This window comes from Euprymna scolopes, chromosome 28 (genome assembly GCF_053919585.1).
Source record: "Euprymna scolopes isolate OS-2025 chromosome 28, ASM5391958v1, whole genome shotgun sequence".
NCBI lineage: Eukaryota > Metazoa > Mollusca > Cephalopoda > Sepiida > Sepiolidae > Euprymna > Euprymna scolopes.
This window is the reverse complement of record NC_136509.1, coordinates 39,192,849-39,205,257: the sequence shown is the minus strand read 5'-3', so window position 1 is coordinate 39,205,257 and position 12,409 is coordinate 39,192,849. Positions and strand designations below refer to the sequence as shown.

The following is a 12,409-nucleotide window of genomic DNA, read 5'->3' as shown; positions in this document are numbered from 1 at the left end:
GGAGGGAGGGGGGGGCAGACACCTAATCATCTCGGCCACGAGGGAATGGAACTGATCGAACCCAAAGCCTTGCGGCAAAGTTTGAAAATAAAATCGGCCAACCAGAATGAGTTACTGAAAGATGTTTGAATTTATTTAAGTAAGAACCAAATTGACAGGTGTGCGCACGGAAGTCATAGAGCAATAGCTATTCAGCAAATGAGGTCAATAACCAGGTTTGTTTGTTATAAGCGAAGTAAAAAAAGAAAACGACATTAAAACTTAAGCGGGGTGGGTAATCAAAACATCGAAAAAAAAATACAAAAAAAAAAAACTAACGTAAAGCAAATGAATGATGTTAAATGTAAAAATCGAAAAAAAAAAAAGAAAAATAAATGGCTTAAATAAGTATGTTTCGATATTAAAATTTAAAAAATCGGTGGGTACCCGGGTGTTTTTGGGTGTGTGGTCAGGGGTGGATAAGCGAAGTAAACAAAAAAAAAAACCAGAAAAACTAACGTTACGTGAAAAATGGCTTAAATAACACTGGTTCAATATTTAATTTTAAAAAATCAAAAAAAAAAGACATCTCACACCACGATTCGAACCCAAAACGTTTAGATAACGAACCAACGCGCTAACCAACTGAGCTAACGCGACGTACATGAAATTTAGTCAGTTTTTCAACTATTTAAAGTAAATCAGGTCATGACGTCATCTGACGCAGGCGTAGAACCAGCCGACATCACGAGAGGACCGTTTTTGTTGACCCACCCACACCCCCTGTCGAAAATTGTCGATTTTGGGGTGAAAAAATTAACGTTTTTGGACAATTTTTTTATATTTTTCGAGCGAAGGATGGAGCTTCAATATGATACTGAGTTTGTGAATTTTCGTTGTGTCTGTCTAAAGTTTTTAGCGAACACATATACACATTTTCGCTTTTATATTTATAGATTGCCACTCAGCACTTGTATCTGTTACACCATAGATCCTTGCGGTGCAAAGATTTAATTGATTTTACAAGATAGAGTATTCACCAATTTCAATGACAACAAAAATATTGGAATGTAAAACCTTCATTGATCCCCATTCAATCTCGGGCAACGTTGGGTTTCTCTGCTAGTCACAGATAAAGCCAACAATCGGCTACTATCAAAATTATTCTATCTTTTTACATTTTATTTATAATTCATGATTTTCACTTTTCAGACTACTATTGTCAAGATTTTTTTTTTTTTTTTTTGGCTGACCTCCAACCTTTTTCAGGTGCATCTTTCCAAATTTGGGAACTTTTGGCAAATTCATGGAACCAGTTTGGAATTTCAAGTTAAAATCTCCATGTGGATACACAGTGCTATAGAAAAAGGCATTGATTAGTGACAATCTTCTGAGGGTTGAAAGTTCAATTTTTACTACAAGCAACATTAACGAAGAATAACAAAGGTTGACACTTCTGAATTAAAAGAACTATCTATTCCTGTGAATTAAAGGAATTCTGTTCTGGATCCCCAAATTTTGCACAAATTCCCAAGTGCAAAAAGATGCACATAAAGCTTGGAGGGGTTTTTGTCCAGAATTTCTCCTATATTAAAAAATACAAAAATAAAGAAAAATTTCTATAATGTACATACCGTGACAAAATGAAAAATCATATTCCAAAAATCACAAATAAATCAAGCAGTTTTATTTTTATAAAAAAACATTAAGTGATTAATGGGAATTCATAGGCATTACAACATAAGTCTTGCAAATTTGAATTATTGTTGGGTTATCTTTGGTTTCTGGAGTTTTCAAATGGTGGACAAGACGGTTACTCATAAAATTTGATTTTCTTATTTAAAAATAAAACTACTTGATCAATTTACATTATTTTTGGAGTATGATATTTCTGTTTTGTAATGGACATTTATGTCATACAGATTTTTCTTTATTTGTTTTTTTTAAGATAAGGAGAATCCTGGACCAGAAATAGGCAAAGAACAACCAAAATAAGAATAGCAGTCCAAATAGACATTATCAATCCTCGTCTCCAAAAAATCCCAAACCTATTCATAACGTGTTCATTATATGCAAGAACTATTATCTACAAATATCTTTGAAATACATTGAATAATATGTTATGTGCATAAATTTTATGCTTTTTAATTAAAAGAAATCAACCAATCAACTTGGTAAAAATATACCACTTTTCTAAACATCAATATCTGATGTTCTATACTATTAGCTACCTTATGGTGCCACTCAGAAGCATGACTAGAGGCCTATTAACAAATGTTTGATTTTTAAGGAAATGAAGTTATATTTAAAAATATATATATATATATAGAATTCGAATGTCCAGCCCATGTTGGATAAAAATAACCTCTCCCCACACCCTATCCCTTCCAGAACAGAATAATTTTACACTACTTTTATTTCCTCCTCACAAAGATTAAATTCAAAGTATAATGTTACTAAACCTTGTGTCTTGAATCCTTGTTCCAATTTTGGTCAAAACCCAATGTATGATTTTTGGTCCCGCAACAAAGGAGGGATTAGACCTAGTAATTCACTCCCGTTCTTTTGTTCGCACTTTTCTCAATAACCACAATTTGGATTTTTTGGGAAATTTTGCACAAACATTAGCCATGGTGAAAGTAAATTTTTCACTCGTGAAGGGGGACCCCACTTGCTTTGGCTTGTTATTTTAGAAAATGTTTGCAATTCAAGTTTATAAGCTTAAGGGTCTTAAGAAGAAATTGAAATTCAGGAAATCTTGCTTACTTGGTGTCTAATGACGATGGATTAAATCTAATGCAAATCTGAAATGTTTGTGCCTATATTATACCTCCTTAAAAAAAAAAAAAACTATAATTTTTTTTTTTTTTTTTTTTTTTGATCTCTTAATACCTAATAAAATTTTACAAAAATCAAGGTGTCAGTTTTTTGCAAAGTGCTTCTATCCTTTACCATAAAAGTAAATTAAAGCAACAGTGTACCAAAGTCCATAATGATCGATTAATTAGTTTAGGTATAGCATACCTAACTTTATAAAAAAGACTAGCGTGGGGTACCCGGCGTTGCCCGGGTGCTTGTAGGTGTGTGCGTTTGGGGGTGGGGGGTGGTTAAAGAAGAGCAAAAAGGAAACTTAACCCTGTTTAAATATAAAAAAAAAAAAAAAATGATAAAAAAAACAGAAAATGGGGGAGGGGGCTTGGTGACAGGTCGACTCAAACCTGGAGCCTTGAGGCCCATAGGCTGAGCCTGAACACCTGCGCTACAGCAACAGTCCATGTAAAAGCGATTAAAAAGTGAATGTCAACCATTACGCTATTCCGCAGTTTTAATGAGGTCAAATCGTTTTACTGCGAGATAGTTGACGGTGATGTTTACATCCGGTTCGAATCCAGTTCCGCTGTTTTTATACTGAAAAGTGAAAGCAACATGTGGCGATCCAAATATGTGGAATATTTATCTTTTGAAAGTCGGGCAAATTAAATAGACAGGCGTCCCCCGTTGTTAACTCCTTTGGGTGTGATATAAAAAGTTTTAATAAGAAGCGACACCCACGAGAAGGCGTCGGACAAAAGCCTTTCTCGGACATACACGAAAACATGCACACACGCACATTTTCGCTTTTATATATATAGATGACATTCTGACCCAGGCATGAGGATAAAAAGATGTTGAAAGCTAAATAAGAACACATATTTTTTTAGAAACAGATATGTATTAAACCAAACAAAAGGTAATAAAAGATCTGATCGACATATTAGCTTTTCTCTTTTGACAAATCTTATTCTCAAGTACAAGTCTGAATATTGTTCTATGTATTTTCAAATATAATTGATTTCATTTCCTCAAATTTTCTGAAAATCTAACTAAAAAATAAGCAATATTAATGATCCGTTTAACAATGTTCATATAGACAATATATTCAATTTTCTGAAAATCGCAAATCTTTACAAGAACATTTGAAAAACTCAAATATATCTACCACTATACGTTTAAAAGAAAGAAAAAAAATATGATTCAATACTACTAAAAATAATCTACACATAAGTATCTACAATTAATAACCTTTTAATTACCTTTTAACAATTAATAACCTTTTAATTACCTTTTAACAATTAATAACCTTTTAATTACCTTTTAACAATTAATAACCTTTTATGGCATTAAATAACTTAACAGGATTGATAATGTTACTAGAAACCAGGTCCTGGATATGACCTAAAACTATATCCAATGGTGAGGCCCCACCTTGCGGGCTTTGGGGAGTGTGGAGCCACCCTTTAATTGCCAGTGCTCCCAGGCCCACTCTGACCCCGAATGGTAGTACCTGTTAGGTTCCAACTATGGGTTAAATAGAATCTGACGTAAAAAAAAAATATATATACTCCATTAAAAATCGTTCCTCAAAATAACTAGATTCGGCATTAAATAACCTGAAAAAGGTTGATATGCCGTAAAACAAAAACAACCAACCAACTAGAAACCAACCAATTTGTCAATAGGCTTCCAGTCATGCGTTTTAACTGTGCCATGAAGTGGCCTCTTCTATAGAATACTATACAACAATCCCAAAATCATTATATAACTATCAGTAAATGTTACTATTGATGACATAAATTATTGTAAAGGAAATACTGTTGGAAAATTAGCCTAAAATAAATTATTTTGCGTTACCTAATCATTTGTGACTGAATTGTTATGTCATTAAATTAATAATTCATAATAATAGAAAAGCTTATGAATTTATTGGAAATATTAGTTGAGTAAAGTTGTCGGCATATTTATATACCTTAGAGTATAATTACTTCTGGATCTAACATGACTGAACATTTTATTCACAACTGATTTTCACAGAACCTTTACAGGCTTATATTTTCATTTTTTTTTTTTTTTTTTTTTTTTTTTTTTTCATGCAAATCTGTCAAAAATGAATGAGTGAACCAGAATATTTTTTATAATGCAAATCTGTCACAAATGAGGAAGTAAACTCTCTCTCTCTCTCTCTCTCTCTCTCTATATATATATATATATATATATATCTATATATATATATATATAGTAAGATGATTGATAATTTATAATTAAAATTCTGTTTCATAAGAAGGAACACAAAGCCTTTGTTGTGTTCCTTCTTATGAAAGATTTTTAATTTTAAATTATCAATCATCTTACTAAATATTAAAATAGCTCTAGGATATATGGCTATTGAGTTTATTATATATCTGCATTACAACGAGCACTGTTTTTCTTGTATTTTGATTACATTAGTAATTTTAGTAATGTGATAGTAAAATTACTAATGTAATCAAAATACAAGAAAAACAGTGCTCGTTGTAATGCAGATATATAATAAGCTCAATAGCCATATATCCTAGAGCTATTTTAATATTTAGTAAGATGATTGATAATTTAAAATTAAAAATCTTTCATAAGAAGGAACACAACAAAGGCTTTGTGTTCCTTCTTATGAAACAGAATTTTAATTATAAATTATCAATCATCTTACTAAATATATATATGTGTGTGTGTTATCAAAGAGTAAATCTTTAACAAAGCAAAAACTTATCGAGATAAAAGTTCAACACTATTTAGAGGAGCAAACAATATTAAATAAAAGATGAGCAATAAAAGTTATATATATATAAACTTTATTATATCATCAAAACAATAAGGAAAAGTTAAAGATTTCTCAACTGTATTTTTTATGTTGACATTAGTAACATTTACCTAAGTATCTTCCATTGACAATCTTCATGCATGTATTGTGTTATACTCACAATTGTTATTTTATTAAAATATATTTATATATTGTGAAATGCATATGCGTAATAGCAATATTTCCGGACGATGTTTTTTTTTTCGTCATGTTTTTCTTCACTTGGCGGTTCTATAGACAACAACAAGGTTAGTGTTTGTCTGCCTTTTGTCTCTATCTATTTATTTCTTTCTCGTTCTGCTTGTTACTCTTAGCAAAATTAGATTCTCTAAATTGCGATGTGTTTAGGGTGTGCCAGTATAATTCTACTTCTTTTCAGGTACAGCAGTTGTTCATGAAAGCTGTCAGAGTTCTACCCTATGCTGTGTCGCTATGGAAACATGTAACAAAGATTTTTTTATTACTTCTTACTCTTTATTCATTTCACTCCAGCATTTGTGATTTCGACTGTTTATCTGTTTTTATAGCTGTATCATCAATTTTATTGACTTATTTTTAAGGCAATTATGCCTATTTCATTTTGAGTGCATTTATATTTTTTTATACTTCTTAAAAAAAAAATTCCCAGGGGAGATAATCGATCAAAGAGGGAAGAGTTTTATCGTTTAGAGCAGTAGTTTCTCAGCTTTTTTATACTAACATATGAAAGATGAACATAAATGTAAACTTTAGGGAAATCTTAAATGCCGCTGGGCACTATTTAAAAACAACTTATATATATATATATATACTCGGGTTTCGAATCCTGAGTTCAGATGTGTCTAACTGATGAGCCCAAATGAGGGTGAAACTCGAGTCTTGGACTTCCGATTCTTTGACTGTCATGGCTCTTGTGGGCTGCGACGTTGTTTGGCTGTGAAATTTATTATATACAATCTCTCACATTCTGAAAATCATATATATATATATATATATATATTCCAAAGTTTATGTAAAAGAAATATATATTTTAAGACATATACACCTTATTGTATTGTTCAAATTGTTTTAAATATCAAACTCAATATTTGATCATCTCTGAAGATCAGCCAAATAAGCGAAAGACAATATTTTTCATTACAGGTTGTGAAATGTGTATAAAATGATAAATAAAAATATAGACATTTGCCAAAAAAAATTTTTTTAAACAGATTCTTTTCTTTTGGTCATATATGAAGCTATATAAATATTATTAGGCTGAGTAGCTGTGACTGAAATAACTCCCTGTATGAAACCTTTTTTAAAATCTTTGTCTTCATATTTGTAATTCAAAATTGTGTTGATAGTAATATTGGAGTGTATGCCAGTTGAAACTGAGAGCTTCAATTTCGATGTTTGAGAGTTCGTTAGTAGTAAGAGTTTGTATTAGATCCAAATGTCATATGGTTCTCCATTTGCTGTTTTTTTTTTGGGGGGGGGGTAAGCTTTTGACAATTTACTTTATATTAAATAAAATAGCTAATAAGCTTATTTCATCCAATTGAAATATTAAATATTATTTCTATTATTCTGATACACACTCAGTGTGATTTTTGTGTTCCCTATAGAAAGGTTTTAGAATTTATATAAAATCTAAAAGTGTATGATTTAGCAGGGAAGGCACTGGATATGTTCCTGAGTCTCTGAGTGCACCTCTAAGGAATCTGTGAGGGCATAATCCTCTAAAAACTTCACATATATCCTATTTTAATAAACTTTATATCATATGTATAAAATTTTCTGGAGAAAACAATGGAAGTGGTCTCGAATCTCTACATTAGTATCTATGTGCCGAATATATGTGCTCTCACCTCTAATGTTGCATAATGAAATTAATCTATAAGCATGAGTTTAAGAGTATTATCATATCTGAGTCAACTTGGTAGAAATTTGCTGACATAAAATATTTTCTGAATTAAATATAGTGGTTTCATGCAAAAAAAATATTTTGAAATAGTGTTGAGAGGCATTTTTAGGATTTTCCAAAAATTAATATTAACGTATTTAAATAACCTGATTTCTTTTTACATTTTTTGTTTTAAATGAATATTAAATAAAACCAAGAAAAAAGATAATTCAAATTTTAGTTGCTTTTAGCATTTTATTACAATGTAATTATTATTGCCTTTTATTCTGTTTATTAAGATTGCGTTTTTTACATTGTGCATATTGTATCGTTTCATTTTACTGAGTTTTTTTTATCATTGTGGCCATATTACCTATTTAATGTTATTTTAAATAAAATAGTCATATTAAAATAAATTATTTAAAGTAGCATTAAGATTTTTATTCAAATTAATATTTTTGTCTTTTTTTGTCTTTAATATTTAACTCTCCTCCTCCAACTTCTATTTAAATGTCGGTTGTTAATATAGGATGAACCCTGTTCTACAAAAGGGGCATATGACTGGAAGCTAAAATGAAAGAAATCTTGACTTGATCTAGAAAGATTTCTCTTCTGACTTAAGGACAAAACATATTACATTTTGATCCTAGCTAAAATATCAGATAGAATTTATCAATCTCCCTACAAAAACTTGATGTAACACAAGGTTGGTTTGATGTTGGAAGAACAGCAGCCACAAAAAATAATCTGTCGGCATTCCATGGTGAGGGTACCTCAAACAATAAATTCATTCACCCCTAAATGTTTTAAGGGGTGGAGAGTATTTATTATTATATTATAATAATAATGATAAATGTAATTTGATCATATCAAAGCTAAAATTAACTGACATTAAACTATACTAAAATAATTCTTAGCTTTCCTCATAATTTATTTCCAAGTTATATATGAGGAAGTTCGAATAAAAGAAATTAAAATTTCTGACAAAAATGAAATGGTTAGCATATGGCTCAAGTTAATAAGCACAAGAATAAAATACTTACTGACCATTTTATGACTGCACACACACGCATATATATTTGTATATTTTGTCAGCAAGTCGTTATTTAGACACGTTTGATTGAACATGACAGGTATTCCTTTTTCTGATTTTGTTGGATATCTTTTCTATTTGCCGAGCTGTTTTTTTAATTGAGAAAAATATGGTCGACCAACAACTTCTGGGCGCCATTCTATATAATGTTTGCCGAAATTAAAAAGACTGCTCAGCAAATAGAAAAGATATCCAACAAGATCAGAAAAAGGAATAACTCTGTCATGTTCAAACAAACATCTCTCTCTCTCTCATATATATATATATATATATATATATATGGAGTGCATGAATATGACTATATTTATGTGTTATATATATTTCCATAATACAAATATTTTATGAATATTACAATATACTGTCTTTAAATATGTTTGTGTCAATGTTTTGAAGTAGTTTGTTCTTGTGTCTATCAACTCATTCCATATACCAACCATTTCATTCATATATATGTATAGGTGTGTATATTTATAAGTGTTATGTATAAATTTGCATAATATAAATATCTTGTGTATATAACACACAATACTGTCTTCTGAATATGTGAATGCCTCTCTAAATTCAAGTGTTGTCTTCATCTGGTTTGTCTTGCATGGCATTTTGGGGTTACATTTCTTGCTCTACTGTTGGAAATTGTTCATTTTGAAATTTTTTTTTTTTTTTAATTTACTTTATACTAAATAAAATAGCAAATAAACTTATTTCATCTAATTGAAAAGCATAGTTATTTGCCTCTGAAGACGCTATAAGTCAAAACCTTCTGGATATAAGCTATATGAAGTAATATCATCTAGTCAGTTACCCTGACAAGGGTTTTGATTGGATGACAAATAAAATTTTATTTTAGTGGTTTTCATTGTTTTATGAATATGTGTAAGAATGTGGATGAAAGGAGGGGTATGTTCATATTTATTTTATCTATCCTAATTTATAAACTCCTTATTTAATGTATAGACCAATTTACAATATATCAAGATTGATCTAAATTCAGAAGTCTAGTGTGTGTGTGTGTGTATATATATATATATATATATATATATATATATATATATATATGAAATTTATTTATACAAACATTGATGGCTACATATGTGCATACATGTTTCTGTAATCACCCGCGTTGGGGGATTACGTCTTCAGGCCAAGAATTATCGTCAAGAACTTCTTGGCCTAAAGACATAATCCCCCAACGCAGGTGATTACAGAAACATGTTTGCACATATGTAGCCATCAATGTTTGTATAAATAAATTTCATATACCTGCTCTGTTTACTCATTGAGCACTCTTTGGTAGACACATGTTGTTTCAATGGACGTGCTTCTAGGAAACTAAACTCTACTGGCTAAATATATATATATAGATGTAAAAGTGTCTGTCTGTCTGTTTGTATACATTTCCCTACTCGAAATTTGATATACAGGGTACTGAGATTTGGGAAAATCTTAGTAATCCGTTTTCGGACAGAAATTTGGCTGTTAAGGGGTCAAAGTTCAACCTTTGAGAACTCTACCAAACTCCTCTGCCAATTTTGGGTAGAACCACTTGAAATTTTAAATATAGATTACTTGGACAGGGATCTAACTTTATAATTCTATATGAGCGCAAAACAACAAATTCTAAGGGGTTAAAATTGGGGTCAAAGTTTAAAAAAAAAAAAAAAAAAATCTGTGGTCTCTACCAACTTTTCTCTATGGTAGTTAAGGAAGTATTAAATAGAAAGGCATTATCATACATATTCACACTTTTTAATATATACAGGCACGTAAAGTTATAAACAGTACACAGAGCCCGAGCAAAGCCGGGTGGAACTTCTAGTATAATACATATATATATTGGGTGTTGGGGCGATTAATTAAGAATTGGAAAAATTGGAACTTTTCAGGATATCAAAATCAGAATTGGAAAATTTTTCCGATGCCAAAATCGATTCTTTTGTCTTTATTTGATTTTGTTCAAACAAAATCTTCCACTGCTGGTTGTAATAATAAAATAAATATTTACTAGTAAGACCTGTTGAAATTCTGCAGGAGACTCCTTCATTTGTAATATATTGATGTTGGCATTCTGTAGATGTTCAGCATAAATGGAGAGGCTCTGATATTATTGTAGCTCTTTTGTTAAAGTTGTAAAAGCATTTCTCTAAGCTAGCATTTCTCTAAGCGTAGTCTGATTGTAAAGTATGCTAAAATATATTTTAATTCTTGCAGATTTCACATATATTATTATAGAGTTAATTGTTCTATCGATTTTTATATATTATGAAGCTGCGATTTCAAAAATAAAAAAAATAATATATCCATATGACTTGAGTGCTACCAATTTTAAACTACCAGGAAAACTAAAATCCATTGATTCCAAGCATGTGTATTTTTACGTTTAAGAAAATATATGCACATTTAACAAGTGTTTTATTACAGTAATCGGAGGAAAAAGTAACAACTCTGTAGTTAAATATTTAGAGATTTATAAAGAATCGGAATCAGTAATTGTATCAGAATCCGGAGGTGGGGGGGGGAGGGGAAGAATATTGGAGTTGTCTTATCATTAATATATATATATTAATATATATATATATATATATATATATATATATATATATTTTATATTTCAAATATAATTTCTTTTAAAACACAGTTTTATTAATTTTCATCCTGCAAGACTAGAGCTATCTAATTTTTGTAAATCATTTTTAATACAAAGATAAATTCTGTTATATCTACCAAACAAGTTATTGTTCATTAGAGCAAGTAATTGTTTTGGCCTATATTAATATACAAAGTTCACTGTATGTGTTTATATTTTATTTTAAAAAATGTTTTTGTTTATTTTGGGTTTTTTTTTTTTTTTTTTTTTTTTATATTTGAACACTGATAGCCTAAAAGTAAAAACATATCTATGATGAAAAATATATATATATTAGTATGGACTGAAACAATTGTTTGCTCTAATGAACAATAAAATAATTTTTCGATTAATGTACTGAATCTGTTTCCTGTATTAAAAGCGGTTAAAAAAAAAGTAAATAAGTAAGTTTCCATACCAGTTGTTTCTTAAATCATTTTATTCAGAAGTGTGTGTATATATATATATAATCTTAGAACATCTATAGAACACTTATTTAATGTATAATTTGTCTCTTATTTTTAAACCATTTTTACTAACAATTTTTTTTTTCTTTTTTTTTTTTTTTTTTTCTTTCTCTTCTCATACAGTTTCTCTTCTTCGAGGTAACTTTGGGAGCTGAGGCAAATGTCATGCAGATAATCCGTCGTTGTAAGGAACTGGATGTCAATATCTTAGGTTTTGTCAAAAATATCTCTAGGTGACCATTGGTGGTTTTTTTTTTTTTTTTTTTTTTTTTTTTTTAACACTTTAACCCCCACATCTGTTAAGACTCTCCACAGATCCTGTAGACTAATGTCTATAGTTAATTGTACAGTTTCTGCTGAGACCACCCAAGGAGTATTTTCTTTTCCTTTTTTTTTTTTTTTTTTTTTAAATATATTATTAATCTCCCTACATCCCTGTATTTATTTACCACACATTGTTAATTGCTTTGTTATTGTTATCCTTGTCTTTTTTTTTATGTTGGTATCCCTACTATGTCTATCCTAGTATGTACTGGGTAGATACATCTAGTATTATTCTGACTTCAATCTTCTAATGCTACTGCCACCACTTGTATCTTCTGACTGCTGACCAATGTGACTGTTACAACCAAACGCAGTAAGTACGTCTGCATCTTATGTTTAAGTGTCACTTGGCACTGACTAATGTAGACCATTATTTTTCTTAACTTTTTTTTATCATTAATATTAT

The 12,409-nt window shown here is 29.9% G+C and overlaps 1 protein-coding gene across 1 annotated transcript in view; it reads left to right on the top strand.

Annotated features, from left to right (window-relative positions):
- The window catches only part of LOC145249581 (zinc finger C3H1 domain-containing protein-like), a 113,306-nt gene extending 101,260 nt beyond the window's left edge, over positions 1-12,046 (top strand). Inside the window, exons 32-33 of the mRNA XM_080111279.1 lie at positions 6,012-6,074; positions 11,803-12,046. Of these exons, the coding sequence (XP_079967405.1) occupies positions 6,012-6,074; positions 11,803-11,916 (177 nt within the window). The 3' untranslated portion in view covers positions 11,917-12,046. The remainder of the gene's footprint in view (positions 1-6,011; positions 6,075-11,802) is intronic.
- Positions 12,047-12,409: the final 363 nt, after the last annotated feature.